The sequence below is a fragment of the Mobula hypostoma genome, chromosome 14 (assembly GCF_963921235.1).
Source record: "Mobula hypostoma chromosome 14, sMobHyp1.1, whole genome shotgun sequence".
NCBI classification, from domain to species: domain Eukaryota; kingdom Metazoa; phylum Chordata; class Chondrichthyes; order Myliobatiformes; family Myliobatidae; genus Mobula; species Mobula hypostoma.
The window spans coordinates 18,694,937-18,720,903 of NC_086110.1; the positions used below are offsets into that span (position 1 = coordinate 18,694,937).

Sequence of the window (25,967 nt, forward strand, 5' to 3'; positions counted from 1 at the left end):
TAGTATGGCCAAGTTCATGGTGTGGGAAAGGTCTTTGAATTAGCCAATATTTATGAAAATAAAAGAATGTGTCCTCCAGCTGAATAATTAGACATTCTGTCCATTTTCTGATGGAAAGCATGCTGGCATTGGGAAAATTCTATTGTCTAAAAACAAGTTGATTCTTATGAAAGGAACAAAATTTTTAGTTGATTGATTTCTGATAGTCTACATTAGTCTTTAGCTTTTATTGTACAATATTACCCTGGTCAGTCAAGCCTCTGGGCCTGGGCCTCTGTACCCCACTCTGCAACGAGTTCCTTGACTTCCTCACCAGGAGCCCACAGTCAGTGCAGATAGGAAATAACATCTTCACCTCACTGACAATCAGCAGTGGCCCATCTCAAGAACATGTGTTTAACTCTCTACACGCATGGCTGTGTGGCTAGATAGAGTTTCAATGCCGTCTAAAAATTTGCTGACGACTCAACAATTGTTGGTAGAATTTCAGATGGTGACCAGTGAGGTAAATCAGCTGGTTGAGTGGTCTTGCAACAACAACCTTGCACTCAATGTCAGTAAAACCAAGGGGCTGATGGTGGACTTCAGGAACAAGAAGTCGAGAGGACATTCACCAGTCCTCATTCAGGGATCAGTAGTGGAAAGGGTGAGCAGTTTGAAATTTCTGCGTGTCAACATCTCTGAAGATCAATCCTTGGCCTAACACATTGATGCAATTATAAAGAAAGCATGACAACAGCTATATTTCATTTGGAGTTTAAGGAGACTTGGTTTGTCACCAGAGACTCTTGCAACTTTCTGCAGCTGTACTGTGTAGAGCATTTTAACATTGCACCGTGTGGTGCGGAGGGCAACTGAACAGGATCAGGAAAAAGCTGAAAAAAGTTGTAAACCTAGCTCCATCATGGGCACTAACCTGCCCGCAATGAGGACATCTTCAAAAGGAGATGCCCCAAAAAGGCAGCATCCATCATTAAGGACCCCCCCCCCCACCCATCACTCAGGAATGTTCTCTTCTCACTGCAACCATAAGGAGAACATACAGGAGCCTGAAGAGTCAACGTTTTCAGAGCAGCTGCTTCTCCTCTGCCATCGGATTACTGAATGGGCAATGAACTCATGTACACTACCTCACTTTTTTTCCCTATTTTACTCTCGCACTACTTATTTGATTTAAATATATTTTCTTATTGTAATTTATAGTTTTTCATTATTGTGCTGTTACCATAAAACAACAATCTTCACAACACATGACAGTATTATTAAACATTATTCTGATTCTGAAGCATCTTGCTATAATGTTTAACTTACTTGTGCACTTCTTGGGTGCTACTCTATACTTTAGAGTTTGAACATGGCTCTACTTGTCCAAAATGTAGTTTTTATATACTCTGTCATTCTTTGTTAAAAACATCGATATTTGAAACTTTTTAAAGGCAGGGACTCTATATACTAGAAATAGATGAGTACATGTAATCTGTGAAGGGAATGAATTCAGTATTGACATTCAAGATACAGAACTTGAATTATGCAGCAGACCTTTAGAATGGAAATGAATAAGAGAGAATTTCAATTTATATTTGCAGATTTCTACCTTTGTCACCTGGAAATGAGAATCAATAGAAGTAAAGTAGTTTGGTGGAGAGGATGGGAATTAAAGTTAATCTCTTTCCTGAAGGTATTCCTTTCATCAAATGGTAACTACTTGATTTTTTCATTTACAACCTCATCCGGTCTCAATTTCCTATTCAATTGAATGGTCCATTCATTAATTAATGAATGAAAGGAGCCACCTACCAGTTGTGGTTTCCCCAACAGAAGATAGTTATTTTCTCAGATCAGAATCAGAATCAGGTTTATTATCACAGGCATGTGACGTCAAGTTTGTTAATTTAGCAGCAGCAGTTCAATGCAATACATAATCCAGCAGAGAGAGAGAAAAAGATAATAAATAAAATAAAAACATAAATAAAATAAAACATAAACAAGTAAATCAATTATGTATATTGAATAGATTATTAAAAAATGTGCAAAAATAGAAATACTGTATATTAAAAAAGGTGAGGTATTGTCCAAAGCTTCAAAGTCCATTTAGGAATCAGATGGCAGAGGGGAAGAAGCTGTTCCTGAATCGCTAAATGTGTGCCTTTAGGCTTCTGTATCTCCTACCTGATGGTAACTGCATGCCCTGGGTACTGGAGGTCCTTAATAACGGACGCTGCCTTTCTGAGGCACCGCTTCCTAAAGATGTCCTGGGCACTTTGTAGGCTCGTGCCCAAGATTGAGCTGACTAGATTTACAACCTTCTACAGCTTCTTTTGGTCCTGTGCAGTAGCTCCTCCATACCAGACAGTGATGCAGCCTTTCAGAATGCTCTCCACAGTACAAATATAGAAGTTTTTGAGTGTATTTGTTGACATGCCAAATCACTTCAAAGTCTGAATAAAGTATAGCCGTTGTCTTGCCTTCTTTATGTTGGAATCAATATGTTAGATCCTCAGAGATCTTGACACCCAGGAACTTGAAGCTGCTCACTCTCTCCATTTCTGATCCCTCTATGAGGATTGGTATGTGTTTATTTTCTTTGTTTTATTATTTATAATATTTGAGTGGTAAAATATAAAGAGTAAATTTAAAAAAAATTGTTTTCAGTTGAGAATTGTACTTAATAATTTTCTTTTGCATGCCTTTAGCCTAAACTGTCTTCACATATTTATTTAATTTAACATTACTTTCATCCAGCTTCTGTGGTTGTCTTCCTTGCACATCCTAATGTACCCCTAAATTGTTGTTATAAACAATATGGCAGTTTCAAATTACATTAGTTGTCAGCGGTTTCCCATTGCATATTTGAACATTACATTGGGATTAGAAGGGCAAAGGACATCTTTGCCAAGGTATTGGTAGGAATGGAGTTCTTGCACACATAGTGGAGGAAACTGATCTATTTCAATGTGCAAAGAGCATCTGACTGAAAACACAATCTGGATGCTTTGCAACACACACACAATACTGGAGGAACTTGGGTCAGGCAGCATCTATGGAAATGAATAAACAATCAACATTTTGGGCCAAGACCTTTCTTCAGGACTGAAATAGAAGGGGGAAGATGCATGCGCTCACTCTTTGAATGCCCAGTCTTGAATTCTGTGTTGGAGAATTAAATCAGTGGGTTTGGAAACTTTTAATACAATGATAGTTTTTATGTGATGTCAGTGTTCAATTTTTAAGTGTTTCATGTTGGCAAATTAAATGGTTGGACAGCAGTAAATGTCAAATGTATTTATTGTTTTGCAGTCTTTTCACTGAAGAATGGATGGTGGGACTGAAGATGGCCACATTAAGAAGCGGTTTGTAACCGAGGCTGAATTAGAGGAAAGGCGCAAAGTGAGACAGGAAGAATGGGAAAAGGTTCGAAAGCCTGATGATCCTGAAGGTACAGCACTGTGTTCTGAGATGTTTTTATGTACCTGACCTTTTGAAGAATATGTAAAAGGGTGTGGAGCAAAAACTTCGCAGTTTGCTGATTATCAAATTGACACAAGAGATGCTGTTACATTGAGGAATCTGCTCATATTTTTGTTCCATTTTGTGTTCTTTGTTTATCCATGTCGCTTCATTATTTTCATTATGTTGCATTTACTAAAGGAGTAATCTATTCTGATGGTAAAATTGGATATGAAACCAGGTGCAAAGGTAAAAAGTAGAAGTAACTGATTTTAAAGGAATAGAAGAGACAATGAGCTAAATCCTCTTCGCAAACAGTTGCTATTTCAAATATTATTATAGACATTCATTTCTGGTTACTACTTTTGATTAAACTCTTAAGTGTTGCTTTGAAGGCAGCTGTGTTATGCAGTGCTTCAGTTAATGTGACCTGACAGGCAGAGAAAATAACTTGTGTTGCTTCTCCCCCTTTTTTTGTTGGAGATGCTAACTACGATGTTACACCTGTGACCAGTGTTGTTTTCATTGAGACAGTCACTCTATGCGTTGTATTGAAGTTGCATTAAAAGATCATTTACCTGAAACATATAACTGGTTCCTTTTCTCCATATCTTAATACCTCTAAAGAGGACTCTTCATGTCATCCAACACCTATGTTTATGATGTGATCTGTGTACTCCTTGTTCCTTTGCAGTAAGTGTAACCTTCTCAGAGCAATCAATGCTCTTGCAAATCTTTATGTCAACTAGGGTTGTTGCTTCATTGTGATTAATATCCTCTTTGTTTGAATTAACTCATTTCAGCACTTAATAAATCAGCTCGAAGTCTGGAACATTGCTAACAGTGAAAGTTAGATGACAATGGCAAAATTAACGAGGGAAAAATGCTTACTTTTTGCTGTGAAACGGATTTAAATTTTCAGTTTCCATGTTGATTGGAAGAGTAAATTCAATATAAACTTACCATGCTTAAAAAGTCATATATCAGCCCTTGAGTGTATGTGTAACTATGGCAACTGTCCAAAATCATCCTGATAAGATGTTCCTCTTGATCCATATCCAACTGGCAACACTTCTTTCTTCTTCAGGAAGGGAATTTCTTCTTTAATTCACTAATGAAAAATACGCTCATGTAATAGTTTGGAAATTCCTCCCCACAGTGCAGTCCACTGCTGAGCAACTGTCTTGTCCCGTGTTTTGCTGGCGGGTCACTGAAAAACATTCCCATCTCTGAGGCTGGTTCAGAGGAGATCCTGATCCCTTGCGGGGGGTGGGGGGTGAACCTCTTGACCATGTCTGTATTCTTTTTTGCATTGAGTTGCTACCACATGATTGGCTAATTAGATATTTACATTACCTGCATGTGTACAGGTGTACCTAATAAAGTGGCCACAGAATGTACTGTTACCAGATATGTACCTCTCTGTTCATCCAGTCTAGTGTATTATATTCAGAACTTAGGCGTATAGTGTGAGACCATACTCTTAAGAATTGCATTGTAAAATGAGGAACTAAAGGCATTTTGCGCTCATTTGTTCAATCCTTCAGACCTTGAGCTCCATAGTTCAGTCAGTTCAATTCTCTATTTCACTCTCACCATCTGTCTCTCATCTCCTGTAGTGTTCCAACAATGACCATTCTAGCTGAGGAAAATCACCTCATCTTCCATCTGGGCAATCATAGTGTTTTATATCTCTTGGACCTGGTGGTGTTTATTTATTCTCTTTTTCTACTCTGTTTCCGTTCATCTCCTAATTATATCTCAAACATCCCACCTCTCCCGGAAGTTCCGGGAGTCTTCCGCATATTAATAATGGCTCCCTGATGCCTGCAAATTATGTACAATATCACGGAAATCAATTTTTTTGAGAGCGAGAGAGAGAAAGCGCGCGAGAGAGAAAGCAAGCGAGAACATGGGAGAGAAAGCAAGAGAGGGAGAGAGAAAGCAAGCGAGAGAGAGAGAAAGCAAGCGAGAGAGAGAGAAAGCAAGCGAGAGAGAGAGAGAAAGCAAGCGAGAGAGAGAGAAAGCAAGCGAGAGAGAGAGAGAAAGCAAGCGAGAGAGAGAGAGAAAGCAAGCGAGAGAGAGAGAAAGCAAGCGAGAGAGAGAGAAAGCAAGCGAGAGAGAGAAAGCAAGCGAGAGAGAGAAAGCAAGCGAGAGAGAGAAAGCAAGCGAGAGAGAGAGAGAAAGCAAGCGAGAGAGAGAGAAAGCAAGCAAGAGAGAGAGAGAAAGCAAGCAAGAGAGAGAGAGAAAGCAAGCGAGAGAGAAAGCAAGCAAGAGAGAGAGAGAAAGCAAGCAAGAGAGAGAGAGAAAGCAAGCGAGGGAGAGAGAGAGAAAGCAAGCGAGGGAGAGAGAAAGCAAGCAAGCGAGGGAGAGAGAAAGCAAGCAAGCAAGAGAGAGAGAAAGCAAGCGAGAGAGAGAGAGAAAGCAAGCGAGAGAGAGAGAGAAAGCAAGCGAGAACACGGGAGAGAAAGCAAGAGAGGGAGAGAGAGAAAGCAAGCGAGAACACGGGAGAGAAAGCAAGAGAGGGAGAGAGAAAGCAAGCGAGAGAGAGAGAAAGCAAGCGAGAGAGAGAGAAAGCAAGCGAGAGAGAGAAAGCAAGCGAGAACACGGGAGAGAAAGCAAGAGAGGGAGAGAGAGCAAGCGAGAGGGAGAGAGAGCAAGCGAGAGAGAGAGAGAGCAAGCGAGAGAGAGAGAAAGCAAGCGAGAGAGAGAGAAAGCAAGCGAGAGAGAGAGAAAGCAAGCGAGAGAGAGAGAGAAAGCAAGCGAGAGAGAGAGAAAGCAAGCGAGAGAGAGAAAGCAAGCGCGAACACGGGAGAGAAAGCAAGAGAGGGAGAGAGAGAGAAAGCAAGCAAGGGAGAGAGAGAAAGCAAGCGAGAGAGAGAGAAAGCAAGCGAGAGAAAGAGAAAGCAAGCGAGAGAGAGAGAGAGAGAAAGCAAGCGAGAGAGAGAGAAAGCAAGCGAGAACATGGGAGAGAAAGCAAGCGAGAGAGAGAGAAAGCAAGCGAAAACACGGGAGAGAAAGCAAGCGAGAGAGAGAGAGAAAGCAAGCGAGAACACGGGAGACAAAGCAGGCGAGAGTGCGAGAGAAAGCAAGAGAGAGTGTGAGAGAGAGAGAAAGCAAGCGAGAGCGCGAGAGACCGCCAGCAAGAGAGAGAGAGAGAGTGCGAGCGCGCGCCATGGCAGTGTTCCATAAAAAAAGAAAATATAAAACGTATGTCACCCCTGACTACACTAAAGTGTACCCCTGCCCAATAGGGGTCAAAAATAATGACAGTGTTGCTCGCTGCACTGTTTGCAACAGTGACTTTTCTATTGCCCACGGTGGGTTAAGACTGTAAAAGACATGCTGAGGTGAGTTTAACAGGTGTCATTCATTCATCAGCATAGCTAACGTTATTAAACTAGCTGACTAGCTGCTAAGGAGCTATTCTATTGCAGACATCCCACCTCTCCCGGAAGTTCCGGGAGTCTCCCGCAAATTGATGGTGCTACCTCCCTGAAATGAGTTTTTACAGGGTGGGATGTCTGATATCTCCTGTGTACAGATCAACTGTAACTAGCTACTAGTTGTATTACATCGGTCTCCAACCTTTAGCATACATTCCCTTTGTTTTGTCCATCCCTTTTTCTCTTCCGTGGAACTTAAAACATGTTTGATTTCTAACTTTTCCCGATTGCGATGAACAGTCAAAAACCTGAAATATTACCACTGTGTTTCTCTCCAGACCTACTGAGTAGTTCTAGCACTTTCTAGTTTGATTATTCAAGTGACAATTTTCTCTTTACGTAAATCTTTAAAATACAGGGGTCTGGTTTGAAAGATATTATTTGCTCCCCACACTCCCAGCAACTGCTAGTTATTGAAATAAATTATTTGTAATATTTGTATTGTGCTTGATGTGAAGTTGAACTTCTAATCCAATGACCTGCTATTTGTCATGTCTGATTATTAAGTCTTTATGACATCCAGTTCTGCAGATTACTTTTGAAGATGGCTATAAAATAATTTGGCAAAGACATATTTGATAATCGGCTAACAAAATAAACTCCAGACAAAAACCAGTCTGATCTTGCATGGTATTCCAGGATGCTGGAGTGATTTTACAATATCTTGTTTTTAGTGCACATATTCCAAGAAATCAACTGATTTTTTTTTAAATTAAAGTAGATAATGAGCATTTTTTAATTATTTGGGCTTCTTGCAATATATCTTGGCTTTGGTAAAAATAAATGGCATGTCCTTACCATCATACTGACCAAGTGCAGTAAATTTTATGGAGCTGGTCCCCAGTATAAAATTTTAAATTTGAGTCAAGTTTTTATTAATGCAGCAAATGATTGTTGATCTCTAATTTTTACACATCTATTTTATACCTTTAATATAGCATCTTCCAAAGCAATGAGAAATCTAAGCAAGAATCTAATTAATGAGAAGAAACAAGTACTGGAGAAAGAAATTGGTTGGGATCAAGGAGACATTGGATTGTGTCGAGGGAAAGAGAGTTTAAAAGAAGCAAGCGGGGGCAGTTGGTACATTTTGCATTTCACTTTTCCCGGGGAAACATTGGATTGCTCATAATTATGCACTTGGCAAGATCAAATAAAAAGAAGTTTAAGTGGAGTGGTCACTGTGTAAGTGGGTCAGTGTTAGAGTGGGGAGTTGAAACTTTACCTCATCGAGATTTTGATGAGGAGAGGCATGGCTGTAAATAGAATTTTTTTTTGTTATTTATCCTGTCTTTATTTTTTTATAGCTTATTTAGAACAGTGGGGATGCCAGGCAGGATAGTGGAATGCTCTTCTTGCAGGATGTGGGAAGGCAGGTGGACGTACAGTGTCCCTGAGGATTGTAATGTGGAAATAGATTTGCGGATCAAGTGACTGAAATGGAAGACACAGACGGTGAGTGAGTACATTAACGATTTATTTATAAATGAACAGTAAAACATTAAACTGGGCATCTAGCTAAACAAGTGCTTGTAGACAAGCACTTGCTTAGCTAGATGCCCAGTTTAGAACTATAACACTATACATATCCTTTAACCTTTTTTAATTAACAGCTACCCCATTAAATTTCCCCAAGTTAGAAAACTGCAGAACTAAGCGTGCTACAAATGAGTACTCAACTAAATAAACGCAGAGGTCCAATCTGTGTCTGCAGTGCTCTTTCCCTGTGGTTCTTCAGTGCTGGTCGCAACTTCAGCCTGTAGCGAGCCCTAGAGTCAAAGGAAAGAGACGGAGTCTCTCACACATGCTATTCTTATACCCCCGAGGCACCCAGGACTGGAAACCGGTGCTGTGACGTGCAAGGTGACCAATGGGAAAGAGCTACCGCATCCTTTGAATGGGCCAATCAAGGACTGACACGGTGGAAGTGGTTTTTGACTGGTAAATAAGCCAACCACTCATATTACAATGATTAATGCTGCAGCTTCTAACGAACTGTGTTCAAGAGTTAGAGCTGGCACCGGATGAACACCGTATCATTTGTGAGGGTGAGGGGTTGATAGATAGGACATACAGGAAGATAGTGCACCCAAGGCGCAGGACACAGATAAATGGGTGATTGTCAGGAAGGGGTAGGGGGATAAACAGATAGTGCAGAGTACCCCTGTGGTCGTTCACAACAGGTATACCTCTTTGGATGCAGTTGGAGGGGATGACCTAGCAGAGGAAAGCCACGTTGGTAAGGTCTCTGGCATTAAGTTTGGCTCTGTGGCTCAGAAGAGCAGGGGGAAGGAGAGGCAAGTTTTAGTGAAAGTGGATTCATTAGTTAGGGGAACAGAAAGGGGATTCTGTGGATAACTTTGAGATTCCCAAGAGGTATGTTGTCTCCTGGGTGCTGGGTCAGAGACATCTCTGATTGAATCCACAGCATTCTTTAGTGGGAGGGTAAGCAGCCAGAGGTCGTGGTCCATATTGGTACCAATGACATGGGTGGGAGGGGTGATGAGGTCCTGCAAAGTGAGTTCAGGGAGTTTGGTGCTAAGTTAAAGGACAGGACTTCCAGGGTTGTTATCTCAGGATTGCTACCGTTGCCACATGCTAGTGAGACCAGAAATCATACAGTTTAATACATGGCTACGGAGATGGTACAGAAGGGAGTGCTTCAGATTTTTGGAGCAGTGTGCTCTCTTCTAGGGAAGATGGGACCTGTATAGAAGAGATGGTTTGCACCTGAACTGAAGGGGGCCAGAACAGATAGTGGAGTGGTTGTGGGGAAAGGTGTTGTAATCCTACATACTGTCATGTGACCGGCAACAATGAATATCAAGTGAGTCAGGTTTTATAAAAACAAAACAAACATTTATTAAACTCTGCTCAACAATAGCGAAAAATATTCAAACGACTAACTTAACCGGAAGTTAACTGCTATACGGCAACTCTGGAACAGTTCTTAAAAGGGTGAATGCGAAAACAGTTCTTAAAGTGGTAAATTCGAACACAGTTCTTAGAATGGTAAATTCGAAAGTCCAAAAGGTTTATACAGTCAATTAGGAGAGACTTTCCTGAAGTAAAGAATTCCTCAAAGGCGTGACGTTACTGCTGATCCCAGCAGGAATCTGCCTTGTCCGCAGGATTCATGGTGATGGAAATAAAACGGTTTAAGGGAACTGACCTTTTCCTCTGGAATAGACACCGCAATCCTTCCTGCTTTAGCAGAGGATATCTCAAATGCAGGTCACTTTTTTTCTTGAATGAAGATTCAATAAAGGTCGATCCTTTCCAAAACTGCCAAACGATATCAGCTGTACTCGACTCGGTGAATTCCTGTACTTTGGTACGGTCTTCACTCTCCAATACTACTTACAATAGAAAGTAGAACTCCACTTCAAAACAAAACTGCGTCATAAGACGAATACGCAGCATAACGGAGTATCTGACGAATTAAATAACGAACTAAACTGAAAGCTAACTGCGTCACCCCAGGGGTCTCCCTTTTATACCCGTGGTGAACATGTCATCACGTGACCTCACACTGGCAGGAAAATTACATTATGTGACCTCCACAAGACCATTACATCATGCTCATCAGATACTCAATTACCTCATGGTCATAAGATACCCATGAGGTATGTAACAACACAAAGTCAAGAGTCAAAAGATTGAGCATGGTGGGACTAACGTTCTGAGCTGCATATATTTCAAAGCAAGGAGTATTGTTGGAAAGGCAGATGAACTTAGGGCATTGATTGGCACATGGCGTTATGACATTGTAGCCATTAGTGAGACATGGCTGCAGGAGGGCAGGACTGGCAGCTTAATGTTCCGGAGTTCCGTTGTGTTAGACGTGATAGAGTGGGAAGGATTAAAGAGGAAGGGGTGGCATTATGACTCAGGGAAAATGTCAGGACAATGCTCAGCCAGGACTGACTGGAGGCCAAATCTAGTGAGACTTTATGGGTAGAACTGAGGTGTAGAAAGTTATGACCATGTTATTGGGATTATATTATAGATCACCCAGCAGTCTGCGGGATTTAGAGGAGCAAATTTTTTGGGAGATTGCAAACTTGCAAGAAACCTAAGATTGTGATAGTAGGTTATTTTAACTTTCTACTTATTGTCTTGGACTGAGAGTCATAGAGAAGTACAACTTAGAAACAGACCCTTTGGTCCATCTGGTACGTGCCGAGACGTTTAAGCTGCCTTGTCCAATTGACTTGCAGGTGGACCATAGTGCTCCATATCCCTCCCATCCATGTACCTATCCAAATTTCTCTTAAACATTGAAATCAAGCTCACATGAACCACTTGCACTGGCAGCTCATTCCACACCCTCGTGGCCTTCTGAGTGAAGAAGTTTCCCCTCATGTTGCCCTTAAGATTTTCACCTTTCACACTTAACCCATGACCTCTGATTGCAGTCCCACCAACCTCAGTAGGAAAAGTATGCTTGCATTTACCCTATCTATTCCCTTCATAATTTTGTTTACTTCTGTGAAATCTCCCCTCAATCTTCTATGTTCCAAGGAATAAAGTCCTAATCTATTCAATCTCTCCTTATAACTCAGGTCCTCCAGTCCCGGCACATCTTTGTACATTTTCTCTGTACCCTTTCAACCTTACTTAGTCTTTCCTGTAGGTAGGTGACCAAAACTGAGCACACAGCTCTAAATTAGACCTCAGCAATGTCTTATTGCAACTTCAACATAACATCCCATCTCCTGTACTCAGTACTTTGATTTATGAAGGCCAATGTGCCAAAAGCTTTCTTTATGACCCTATCTACCCATGCCACCACTTTCAATGAATTATGGACCTGTTTTCCCAGATCCCTTTGTTCTACTGCACACCTCAGTGCCCTACTGTTCACTGCGTAAGACCTACACTGGTTGGTCCTGCCAAGTGCAACACCTAGCACTTTTCTACGTTAAATTCCATCTGCCATTTTTCAGTCCATTTTTTCAGCTAGTCCAGTTCCTGCTGCAAGCTCTGATAACCTTCCTCGCTGTCCCCTACACCCTCAATCTTAGTGTTATACACAAATTTCATCCAGTTAACCACATTGTCATTCAGATTGTTGATATAGATGACAAACATCAATGCACCCAGCACCAATTCCTGCCACTCTCCATTAGCCACAGCCCTCCATCTACTACCATTCTCTGGCTTTTCCTACAAAGCCAGTGCCTAGTCGTATTTACTACCTCCTCTTGAATGCCAAGAGAATGAGCCTTCCAGACCAACCTTCCATGTGGAACCTTGTCAAATGCCTTGCGAACGTCCTTGTAGACAACATCTACTGCCTTGCCTTCATCAACTTTCCTGGTAACTTCCTCCAAAAACTCTAAAAGATTGGTTAGACAGGACCTACTGCTCTCATACAGTGAAAAGGCTGGTTGGAAAAGAGTTTGTTAAATGTGTTCAGGAAGGTTTCCTTAGTCAGTACACAGAAGTCCCAACTAAAGAGAGTGTGATACTGAATTTCCTATTAGGGAATAAGATAGGGCAGAAGTTTGTATAGTGGAATGCCATTAATTTCAAGGTGATTATAGAAAAGGACAGTTCTGGTCCTTGGGTTGAGGTTCTAAATTGAAGAAAGGCCATATTTGATGGTATCAAAAAGGATCTGGAAAGGGTGGATTGGATAGATTGTTTTCTGGCAAAGGTGTCTTTGGTAAATGGGAGGCCTTCAAAAATTAAATTTTGAGAGTACAGTTTGAATGTTCTTGTCAGAATGCAAGGCAATGATAACCGGTTTAGAGAATCTTGGTTTTCAAGCGATATTGAAGCACTGTTAAGAAAAAGAAGGAGGTACATAGCAGGTATAGGCATGCAGGAGCAAATGAGGTATTTGAGAAGTATAAGAAATGCAAGGGAACACTTAAGGAAATCAGGTGGGTTGAAAGGAGGCATAAGTTTGCTTTCACAGAGAAGGTAAAGGTGAATCATAAGGACTTATACAGATATATTGAGAGCAAAAGGATAGAAAGGGGCAAAATTGGTCCTCTGGAAGATCAGAATGGTAATCTACACGTGGAGCCAAAAGAGATGGGGGAGATCATAAATGGATTTTTTGTGTCTGTATTTACTTGGGAGGCGGACACAGAGTCTATAGACATGAGGGAATGCAGCAGCGAGGTCGTGGACCCTATACAGATTACAGAGGAGGAGGTGTTTGCTTTCTTGAGGTAAATTAGGGTGGATAATTCCCCACGGCCTGACAAGATGTTCCCTTGGACCCTGTCGGGGTAAGTACAGAAATTGCAGAGGCCCTACAGAGATATTTTTAAATGTCCTTGGCCACAGGCGAGCTGCTGGAGGAACAGAAGTTAGCTAATGCTGTTCCATTGTTTAAAAAAGGCTCCAAGAATAAGCCAGGAAATTATAGGCTGGTAAACCTAACATCAGGAGTGAGAAGTTTATTGGAAGGTATTTTAAAGGACCAGATATGTAAGTACTTGGATAGACAGGGACTGTTTCAGGATGGTCAACATGGCTTTGTGCGTGGTAGGTCGAGTCAAACCAGTCTTGGAGTTTTTCAAGGTTACCAAGGAAAGTTGATGAAGGCAAGGCAGCAAATGTTGTCTACATGGACTTTAACAAGGCATTTGACAAGGTCCTGCACAGGAGGTTGGTCAAGAAGGTTCAGTTGCTTGGCATTCAAGATGAGATAGTAAATAGGATTAGGCACTGGCTTTGTAGGAGAAGCCAGAGAAAGGCAGTAGAAGGTTGGCTGTCTGACTGGAGGCCTGTGACTACTGCTATGCCACATGTTAGGTGTTGGGTCCATTGTTGACGATATCGATGATAATATGGTAAACTGCATCAGCGTATTTGCAGATGATACAAAGAATGGGGATATAGTACAGCAAGGAAGACTATCAAAGCTTGCAGCAGGATCTGGACCAGCTGGAAAAATGGGCTTAAAATGGCAGATGGAATTTAATGCAGAAAAGTATGAGGAGGACCATCTAGGGCACGTCTTACGCGGTGAGTGGTAAAGCACTGAGGAGTGTGGTAGAACAGAGGGATATCGGAATACAGATCCATAATTCATTGAAAGTGGCATTACAGGTAGATAGGGCTGAAAAGAAAGCTTTAGTTACTCTGGCCTTCATAAATCAATGAATTGAGTACTGGAGTTGGGATATTATGTTGTAGTTGTATAAGACGTTGCTGAGCCTAATACGGAGTATTGTATGCAAATTTGGTCACCTGCCTATGGGAAAAATGTAAACAGGATTGAAAGAGTGCAGGGAAAATTTGCAAGGATGTTGCTGAGAGTCGAGGACCTGAGTAACAGGGAGAGGTTGAATGTGTTCGGACTTTATTCCCTAGAACGTAGAAGATTGAGCGGAGATTTGATAGAAGTATAGAAAATTATGAGGGCTATAAGATAGGGTAAATGGAAGCAGGCTTTTTCCACGGAAATTGTGTGTGACTGTAACTAGAGGTCATGGGTTAAGGGTGAAAGGTGAAATGTTTCAGTGTAACATGAGGGGGACCTTCTTCACTCAGAGGGTGCTGAGATTTTGAAATGTGCTGCCAGCGCAAATGGTGGACGTGAGTTTGACTTCATTTAAGAGAATTTTGGATAGGTACGTGGATGTTAGAGGTGTGGAGGGCAATGGTCCTGATGCAGGGCAATGGGACTAGACAGATTAATGGTTTAGTATGGGCTATGTGTCTGAAGGGCCTATTTCTGTGCTGTGCTGTTCAATATCTCTGAGGTGAAAGTAATGTGCATGCTAAAAGTAATGCCAAAATCTGTCTAAAAATTTGGCTTTCATTTTGAATTTTTTCATCAGAACTCTTTTTATATCAAGTGTATTTTGAGCTGCTATATGCTTCTAGCAATTTGCACTATAATTTTAGATTTCCATTCCTTTTCAGGTAAACTCACCAGGTGTAATCCAATGATATGTACTACGTGTTGGTTAAATACCAGAGAAAATATGTGGGAATGAATGATGTGGTGGATGTAGGATGGTACCTAGGCAACTAGTAGGATCAAAACAATTACGGTGTTGATACTCTAAACAAGGCTTGAAAACATTGTAGTTTGGACTACTTTGCTGTAAGAACTGGATTTAATGTGTTTAAATCGGAAGAAGTTGAGAATGCTTTGGTGAGGATCTAGACCTGAATTAGAGACAATGCGCATGAAACAACCCTTTACCTGCCCTAGAACTACCTGCACGTATGTGATATCGTTGTGGTCCACGATAGGATTCCTTTCTTTGTATTTTTCTTCCTGCATAATAATTCTAAGCCACAGACATAATTTCAAAGCTTTGGTTGATAATAAAAAAAATCAGCAAAAGCAGTTTTGAATACATGCCAAAAATTGTTGAGAAATTGGAATAACTTGTGTATTAAAATAATTAACATTAGCACACTGCAACACAAAAATCAGACGTCTTCATCTCAGTGATGGATGAGATGAATCAGTCATTCAGCTGATTAACTCTTGAGCTGACTAACTCTGTTCCCAGCTGTGCTATGTAAATCATTATTGTTTTCAAAAGAAAACCATTTTATTCATTATTAATAGAAAATTGTTCATCCCAGTTTGGCAAAAGGATAAACCAGGGAAGGTAGTGCACCCGTGGCTGACAAGGGAAATTAGGGATAGTATCAATTCCAAAGAAGAAACATACAAATGAGCCAGAAAAAGCAGCACACCTGAGGACTGGGAGAAATTCAGAGGAGGACAAAGGGCTTAATTAGGAAAGGGAAAAAAGATTATGAGAGAAAGCTGGCAGGGAACATAAAAACTGACTGTAAAAGCTTTTATAGATATGTGAAAAGAAAAAGATTGGTTAAGACAAATGTAGGTCCCTTACAGTCAGAAACAGGTGAATTGATCATGGGGAACAAGCACATGGCAGACCAATTGAATAACTACTTTGGTTCTGCCTTCACCAAGGAGGACATAAATAATCTTCCAGAAGTAGTAGGGGACCGAGGGTCTAGTGAGATGGAGGAACTGAGGGAAATACGTGTTAGTAGGGAAGTGGTGTTAGGTAAATTGAAGGGATTAAAGACAGATAAGTCCCCAGGGCCAGATGGTCTGCATCCCAGAGTGCTTAAGGAAGTAGCCCAAGAAATAGTGGATGCATTAGTAATAATTTTTCAAAACTCTTTAGATTCTGGATTAGTTCCTGAGGATTGGAGGGTGGCTAATGTAACCCCGCTTTTTAAAAAAGGAGGGAGAGAAAAACCGGAGAATTATAGACCGGTTAGCCTGACATCGGTGGTGGGGAAACTGCTAGAGTCAGTTATCAAAGATGTGATAACAGCACGTTTGGAAAGCAGTGAAATCATCGGACAAAGTCAGCATGGATTTGTGAAAGGAAGGTCATGTCTGACGAATCTTATAGAATTTTCTGAGGATGTAACTAGTAGAGTGGATAGGGGAGAACCAGTGGATGTGGTATATTTGGATTTTCAAAAGGCTTTTGACAAGGTCCCACACAGGAGATTAGTGTGCAGACTTAAAGCACACGGTATTGGGGGTATGGTATTGATGTGGATAGAGAATTGGTTGGCAGACAGGAAGCAAAGAGTGTGAATAAACGGGACCTTTTCAGAATGGTAAGCAGTGACTAGTGGGGTACCGCAAGGGTCAGTGCTGGGACCCCAGTTTACACTATATATTAATGATTTAGATGAGGGAATTAAATGCAGCATCTCCAAGTTTGCGGATGTCACGAAGCTGGGCGGCATTGTTAGCTGTGAGGAGGATGCTAAGAGGATGCAGGGTGACTTGGATAGGTTGGGTGAGTGGGCAAATTCATGGCAGATGCAATTTAATGTGGACAAATGTGAGGTTATCCACTTTGGTGGCAAGAACAGGAAAACAGATTATTATCTGAATGGTGGCCGATTAGGAAAAGGGGAGGTGCAACGAGACCTGGGTGTCATTGTACACCAGTCATTGAAAGTGGGCATGCAGGTACAGCAGGCGGTGAAAAAGGCGAATGGTATGCTGGCATTTATAGCGAGAGGATTCGAGTACAGGAGCAGGAAGGTTCAACTGTAGTTGTACAAGACCTTGGTGAGACCACACCTGGAGTATTATGTGCAGTTTTGGTCCCCTAATCTGAGGAAAGACATTCTTGCCATAGAGGGAGTACAAAGAAGGTTCACCAGATTGATTCCTGGGATGGTAGGACTTTCATATGATGAAAGACTGGATCAGCTAGGCTTATACTATCTGGAATTTAGAAGATTGAGGGGGGGATCTGATTGAAACGTATAAAATTCTAAAGGGATTGGACAGGCTAGATGTAGGAAGATTGTTCCCGATGTTGGGGAAGTCCAGAATGAGGGGTCACAGTTTGAGGATAAAGGGGAAGCCTTTTAGGACCGAGATTAGGAAAAACTTTTTCACACAGAGAGTGGTGAATCTGTGGAATTCTCTGCCACAGGAAACAGTTGAGGCCAGTTCATTGGCTATACTTAAGAGGGAGTTAGATATGGCCTTTGTGGCTGAAGAGATCAGTGGGTACGGAGAGAAGGCAGGTACAGGGTTCTGAGTTGGATGATCAGCCATGTTCATACTGAATGGCAGTGCAGGCTCGAAGGGCCGAATGGCCTACTCCTGCACCTATTTTCTATGTTTCTATGTAAAAGTATATGAACAACTAATATTGAAGAATTTCAGAGTTGTGTACTTTGATAATAAATTAACCTTTGAACTTTTGAGTATTAGTCTAATAACTAGTAATTGAAATAATAATAAGACTAAAATCTGCCTCCTTTGTGGATTTATTTGTTAAATATTTCATTTTATAAGCCTGGAATCTATTTCTATACAAGTTAACATTGGAGATTTATACTTGATTACAGCAGTTTTATACCCAAATTGCTTATTTGATCTTCACATTTCCCCTAATATTTTAAGTAAAATTACTTTAATATAATTAGGGTGGCATGGTGGCATAGTGAATAGCACAATGCTTTACAGTACAGGCGACTCAGTTCAATTCCTGCTGCGCCTGTGAGGAGTTTGCTCTTATGGACGCCCATGCTGGATCAGAATCCAGATTATTATTTTAGTAATGAGGTTAGTAATCTGTGATGTGATTGGATCCCAGCAAAATCCAAGCCAATTCACAATGTGTTTGCAGTAAACATTATGTTGATCCAGTTTATCCAGTTGTAAATAATGTTTGCAATATCTGTTCTAAGCTAATTATTTTATAACTGGCTCTAATGTGCAGTCATTTTGTAATCTTATCAACTTTGCTAATTACCCTATTCCCTCTCTGAAAAAAAGCAAATTGATATTTTTAATATTCTCTGCCATAAAAACTTAGGTTGTACTTATTACCAGGGAATCTGAAAGAAGCTTACAGTCATTAGCATGACAAAACAGAATGTACACAGTGACTTTGAATTATATAACCTACATCTTTCCTGCTTACCAGCAGAAAAAATAATTCCATGACTAAAGAAAAGAACCTGTGTTCATTTAGTTTAATCAAGAAGTGATCCAAATACTAGTCATACAAATAGAATACAGATATTTATTCAGTCCGAATCCAAATGAGGTTTAATATCGCTATCATGAAGTACAATGCAGTACGTAATAAATTAAAAACTATAAATAACAAATATATGTATAGTATAAGTTATGTTAAGTACTGTGTATATATACAGGAATATAAAAATTAAATAAGTAGTGCAGAAATGAGGGAAAATAGTGAGGTAGTGTTCATGGGTTCATTGTCCATTCAAAAATATGATGACAAAGGAGAGGAAGCTGTTCCTGAAACGTTGAGCATGTGTCTTCAGGCTCCTTCCACCACCTTGATGATAACAATGGTATATGTCCTGGGTGATGGGGGTCCTTAATGATGATTGCTAGCTTTTTAAGGCATCACCTTTTGAAGATATATTTAATGCTGGGGAGGCTAGTGCTCATGATGGAGCTGGCTGAGGTTACATCTTTGGAGCTTTTTCTGATCCTGCACAGTGGCTCCTCCAAACCAGACAGTGATGCAACCAGTTCGAATGCTCTTCGCGGTACATCTGTAGAAATTTGCAACTCCTTGTGAAATATAGCCTCTGTCATGCTTCTTTGTAATTGCATCAATGTATTCCAGGATAGATCTTCAGAGATGTTGACATGCAAGAACTTGAAACTGCTTCCCTTTCCACCTCTGAATATTCGATGAGGACTGGTGTGTTTTCGCTCGAATTCCTCTTCCTCAAGTAAACGATCAGTTCCTCGATCTAACTGATGTTGTGTACAAAGTTGTTGCGGCTGTACTCAACCAGCTAATCTGTCTCGTTCCTGTATGCCTCCTCATCTAAAATTCTGCCAACAATTGTGTCAGCAGCAAATTTATGGATGATTTTTGACCTTTGCCTAGCCACACAAACGTGCATATAGAAAGAGTAGAGCAGTGGGCTGAGCACACATCCTTGAGGTGCATCAATGTTGATTGTCAGCAAGGAGAAGATATTATTTCTGATCCTCACAGATCACGGTTCCCCGTTGAGGAAGTCAAGGATCCATTTGCAGAGGCCCAGGTTTCAGAGCTTGTTAATTAAAACTTGTTGAATGTTGAGCTGTAATCAATATACAGCAGCTTGAAGTAGGTGTTACTGTTGTCCAGGTGATCCAAGGCCACATGGAGAGCTAGTGAGATTGCATCCACTGTAGATCTATTGTGGCGATAGGCAAATTACAGTGGGTCCAGGTGTTTGCTCAGGCAGGAGTTGATTCTTGCAATCACAAATCTGTCAGATCACTTCATCACAGTAGATGTAAGTGCCACTGGGCGATAGTAATTGAGGCAGCTCACCCTGCTCTTGATCACTGTATGATTGTCGCTGTTTTGAAGCAGTTCCATTGCTCCTGTGTTCTTATTCATGAGATTATTGTTCTGCTGCAGCATACAACATTGAGAGGGCAGAGTTTAAAGTTACTGTAGCTCTTTGACACAATGGAGATTTGGGTTAGCTTGTTTGAATGGTTGGAATGCCAGTGAAAGCTTGTATGTGTATGTATCTGATTGTTTAGTGAAGCCTTTAAGAGAATGGACTGTATTTCTTGAACACAGGGTTTACTGCATTGGTTTCGAGCTGGTGATCCCTTTGGAAACACACGCGGCAGAAGGCAATGGCAAAGCACTGCTGTAACTTGCCTCGTACGCGGTTCCCCACTATGTCAGAGAGGCGTGAAGGGAAGTTGTCTGCTAACCAGAGAAACTCCAGATGTGAAATACCTTTATGCATACTAGGTTTCAATTAGTACTTTATATGGAGCTTAAATTTTTTTTTCACATCAGATCACGAATTGTGATTGTGGTGTCAAATGCAGTAAGATTTTCCACTTAATGTTGTGAGGGGTCTTTTATCCTATTCATTGAAACAAGTTTCATTTGTAGCCATAGAGAACATAATACGATCAAAATGTATTTAATCTCATTCATTTATCCCTCCATTTGGTTCTTAATTTATAACATTTCTTCTAGATCAAGAAGTGTAGACAGGCCTAATAAAACAATTTTTAACACTTAAATGACCAATATGTGTTTTTGTATTATTTACCCAGTGTTTCCCCTGGAAAAATTACTCATGTAAAATAACCTGCTTAAATCAAAAGCTAAATGGATCCTGTTAATATGCCATTTGGGAATAATTCAGTTAACTAACATTAAATGAAAGATGACATTAGAATTGTTTAATGCACTAATACTTTTTTAAAATGATTTCTGGATTTAATTTAAAACAAATTTAAGTCATCTTAAGAATATTTTACTAATATGCTTCCTCCTTCCTGAACTTTGCTCGATTTTAATTGTAGCTTCTGACCCTTCTGGGACTAAATAAGCAATAGTTAATTGATTATGTGGATTCCTGAAAGCCTTTCTGAATTTTTAACATACCAAATTTAAATGTGTTACAGGGCAATCCTTAATATCCATTTTAAACTCTCCATATAACCTGATGTTTGTATTCAATAGGAAGAGGCGCAGTCGACGTTTCAGGCCGAGACCCTTCGTCAGGACTTCGTTAGTCCTGACGAAGGGTCTCGGCCTGAAACGTCGACTGCGCCTCTTCCTATAGATGCTGCTTGGCCTGCTGCGTTCACCAGCAACTTTGATGTATGTTGCTTGAATTTCCAGCATCTGCAGAATTCCTGTTGTTTGTGTTTGTATTCAAAGTGGCTGGCCATTGCTTTGGCAATACTGTCTTGGTTTGATTCACGTTTGTTTTTCTGCTTGTTCCACTTTGCATCGTGATCCATTTACATTCGTGCACCTTTTACATTATAATTCATCCTGTTGACTGCTATTTTGCCCTATCAACAGCCTCTCCTCAATACACATTGCCGCTTTGTAAACTAGCTCCCTCATCTTCAGCAGTATTCCTACAATACTTGCACTAAAATATATGCAGCTTAGGACTCTAGTCACATCATGCTCAACCTTTTGATTCCTAACTTTGTCTGAGGTCTTACCAACATCTGCCTCCACAACCTCTCCCCTAAGTGTTCTGGCAGTCTGGTTCCTATCCCTCTGCAATTCCAGTTTAAACCCCACTGTGCGGCATTAACCTTCCTGCTAGGATATTAGTCCCCCTCCAGTTGAGGTGCAAACCGTCCTTTCTGTACAGGCCCCACCTTTCTTGGAAGAGAGCCCAATGATACAAAAATCTTATGTCTTATCTCCTACACCAACTCCTTAGCCGTGTGTTAAACTGTATAATCTTCCTAGTTCTGGCCTCACTAGCACGTGGCACGAGTAGCAATCTGAGATCACAACCCTTTCGGTCCTGCCCTTTAATTTAGCACCTAACTCTCTGACTCCCTATGCTGAATCTTGTCACTCCTCCTACCCATGTCATTGGTACTTACATAGACCACGACTTCTGGCTGTTCATCCTCCCACTTAAGAATGCTGAGGACTTGATCTGAGATATGTCGGACCCTGGCACCCAGGTGGCAACATACCATCCAGGAATCTTGTTCTTGTCCACCGAACCTCCTGTCCATTCCCCTAACTAATGAATCCTCAATCACTACAGTCTTCCCCCTCTTCCCCCTTCCCTTTTGAGTCACAGAGGCAGACTCGGTGCCAGAAGCCTGACCACTGTGGCTTTCCTCTGTTAAGTCACATCCTCCCCATTCCCCCCACTCCTTAAATTTTTATTTTTATTGAAGGAATGACGCAATACAGAATATATAATGGATTACATTTTCCTCCATTTTGCTTTAATATCGTACCCCCAAAACAAACCTCCCCGCACCCGCCCTCCCCGAACATATCATGCCAGCTAATATATTTACAACACAACAATTCACAAATACAAGTACGGACATTTCACAACCATACCCCCACACTACTTCAAGACGACTGCTCACACACATCTGCAACATGTCAGATAATCCAAAATACACTTGTATTTACAATTCAACCACCCTGTGAGGAAATTATAAGCGAGTTAAATGGGAGGCAACTTCCCAAGTACAATCAAATGCCCTCAACTAGTAAGTAATTCCTTAAGACTCCCAAAATATGATAAGAAAGGTCCCCATTTCGAATAGCACTTTTTCATAGACCCCCTCAAAGTGAATTTAATCTTTTCTAATTTCAGAAAAAACATTACATCTTCTAACCAAGCAGCAGCAGTTGGGGGAGTGGCAGATTTCCAAACCAGCAAAATTCTCCTACGGGCCAATAGCGATGTAAATGCAGTGATATCCGACTGGCTTGCATTTAAACCCAAATCATCATCTGCCACACCAAATACAGCTATAAGCGGGCAAGGTCTCAGTGTCACCCCCAAAACCTCACTGATAAATTTAAAAACCAGTGCCCAATAGTCATCAAGCCGAGGGCATGACCAAAATGCATGGACAAAACCAGCTGGAGAGAAGGAACACCTGTCACAGCCAGCGTCTGTCCCAGGGTATATGTCTGCAAGTTTGGCTTTACTTTAATGTACCCTGTGTAAAACTTTAAATTGTATGAGCCCCAGTCTAGCACATGATGATGAGAAGTGAACCCTTTTCAATACTTTTGCCCAATATTCCTCCGCCAGATCCATACTGAGGTCATCCTCCCACCTACTCTTAGTTTTGTTTAGATCTTGAACTCCCAAAGACATCAGCTGAGCATATAGTTCAGAGATCAGCCCTTTATTGTTAAAGCTAAGAGTGAGTTTTTCCCATAACATAGCAGGTGGTAGATCAGGAAAAGAGGGAAATTTTTCCTTGACAAAGTGGCGAATCTGCAGGTATTTTTAAAAAAAAAGATTATGCGGAAGGCCATACTTACCATGCAGGTTATCAAAACTATCAAATATGTTATCAGTATACAAATCCTTAATGCGCATAAGACCGTTCAAACCCCATTGTCTAAAAGCTGAATCGAATGTGGAGGGAGGAAATAAATGGTTTTTATGAATGAGGCCCAAAACTGAAGCTGGTATGAACTTATAATGGCAGCGAAATTGATTAAAAATTTTGAGGGTGGAGAGCACGACCGGGTTAGATGTGAATTGAGAGGATTTCAATGGTAAGGAAGAATACACCAAAGCTGGGAGAGATGAGGAGTGGCAAGACCGTGACTCAAGCAGGCACCAGATTATATCTGGCCGGTGGAGCCAAAATAATACTCTTTGAATGTTCGATGCCCAGTAATAATGAATAAGGCTGGGAAGACCCATTCCACCTACGTCACGACCTCTTTGGAGAGTGTCCTTGGGATCTTATTTTCCCAAATAAAGGAGGTTATAGGTTGGTCGACTGATTTAAAAAATAACTTAGATAAGAAAACTGGCAAACACTGAAACAAATAAAGAAATCTAGGAAGTATAGTCATTTTCACTGACTGAATTCTCCCAGCTATAGTAAGGGGTAAACTGCGCCATCTCTCGAAATCAGCCTTCATTTGGCTAACCTGAGGCCTGTAGTTAGCTTCAAACAGAGATGTAAAAGAGCGAGTAATATGTATTCCTAGGTATACAAAACCATCTTGAGATAAAGGAAAAGGTAAAGATTCCTGTCGGATCTGTAGGGCCAAGTTATTAATGGGAAAGCACTTGCTTTTTTGAAAGTTCAGTTTATAGCCAGAGAAGGCTCCAAATTGACCTAATAATGACACAATAGCAGGACTACTACCTACAGGGTCGCTAACATAAAGTAGGAGGTCATCAGCATATAGGGAAACACGGTGTTCCATGTCCCCTTTTCTAACACCTTGAAATAATGTGGTTGACTTAAGTGCAATAGAAAGAGGCTCAATTGCAATTGCAAATCGAAGAGGGGACAATGGGCAGCCTTGGCGAGTGCCACGTGTTAGTGGGAAATAGATTGAAAATAGTTTGTCTGTATACATGCTAAAGGCGAGTGGTATAATCGCTTTACCCAAGCTATAAATATTCTGCCAAATCCAAATTTCTCCAAATCACTAAACAAGTATACCCACTCCACTCTATCAAGCACCTTCTCCGCATCCAAGGAGATAACAACCTCTGGACTTGGAGAATCACTGGGTGAATAAACAACATCAGCCAGTCGACGGATATTAAAAAAAGAATAGCGATTTTTAATAAAACCTCATTGATCATCTGAAATTATCTTGGGAAGGGGACGTTCTAAACGGCATGCAAGCACTTTAACCAAAATTTTCGCATCTACGTTCAAAAGTGAGATGGGGCGATATGATCCGCATTGAGTCGGGTCCTTGTCCTTTTTAAGAAGTAGTGAAATAGCTGCCTGTGAAAGAGAAGGGGGTAAGGAGCCATTCTCCAAAGATTCCTGAAACACTTCTAGAAGGACCGGTATGAGCTTATTCTTAAATTTCTTATAACATTCTATTGGATAACCATCAGGACCTGGGGACTTGCCACTCTGCATAGCCATAATGGCATTATTAATCTCTTCCTGCCCAAGAGCCCGATCTAGGTTCTCCACCTCCTCTGGTTCAAGAGTTGGTACTTCCAAATTATCTAAAAAACGTTCCATATTTGTTTTATCTGAGGGGAACTCTGAGGCATACAGAGAGGAATAAAAAGTTGCAAAGATGTTATTAATCTCTTTTGGATTGCTTGTCAAGTTTTGGTGCGTGTCTCTTATCTGGGGGATAAGTCGTGATGCAGCTTGACGTTTCAACTGATGAGCCATAAGCCAGCTCTCCTTGTCACCATATTCATAATAGAGGCCACGTGTCTTAAGAATTAATTGTTCTGATAGGTTTGTAGATAGAAGATTAAACTTCGCTTGCAAATCAACCCGGCTTTTATATAATTCCGCAGTGGGTGCCTCAGAGTATTTTCTATCCAAGTCCAAAATAGATTTCAATAACACTTGCATTTCCTTCCTACGCTCTTTATTGGCATGTGAAGTATGAGATATTATTTGACCCCTCAAGTAAGCTTTTAAAGTTTCCCAAAGTAAAGAGTACGATACCGACTCAGTTTTGTTAGTCTCGAAGAATGTGTCAATGTTAGCCGATATATAACTACAAAATTTCTCATTAGAAAGCAAAAGGGTTTAAGTCTCCACAGAGGCCGTTCTCTAACGTTTAAAGGAAAACATAGGTCCAGTTTCACGGGCGAGTGATCAGATATAACTATAGCTGTGTATTCAATTTGTCTAATCATTGGTATTAAGGAATTATCTATAAAGAAATAGTCTAGCCTGGAATAGGAGTGGTGAACATGAGAGAAGAAAGAGAACTGCCTAACTGATGGATTCAAAAATCTCCAAGAATCCGTATAACCATTTTGTTGCATAAACATCGAGAAAGCCTTTGCCATACCGGAAAATATTCCCCTAGGGCAAGACCTATCAAGCAGTGGGTCAATAGCACAGTTCAAATCTCCGGAAAAGATTAGCTTATGTGTATTCAGGTTAGGTATTAATGACAACCTTATTTGCAAATTGGACATCGTCCCAATTAGGAGCATAAACATTTACCAAAATAACAGGTATCTGAAAGAGAGAGCCTAAGACGATAATAAAGCGACCATTAGGGTCACTGATTACATCAGATGGTGTGAACTGCATTCTTTTGGTGATTAATATTGCCACCCCCCCTGGACCTACTATTA

General features: G+C 40.8%; 1 protein-coding gene across 1 annotated transcript in view; it reads left to right on the plus strand.

Annotated features, from left to right (window-relative positions):
- psme3ip1 (proteasome activator subunit 3 interacting protein 1) overlaps positions 1-25,967 on the plus strand; it is a 163,011-nt gene that overhangs the window by 33,939 nt on the left and 103,105 nt on the right. Inside the window, exon 2 of the mRNA XM_063066740.1 lies at positions 3,298-3,436. Coding sequence (XP_062922810.1) covers positions 3,313-3,436 — 124 coding nt within the window. The 5' untranslated portion in view covers positions 3,298-3,312. The remainder of the gene's footprint in view (positions 1-3,297; positions 3,437-25,967) is intronic.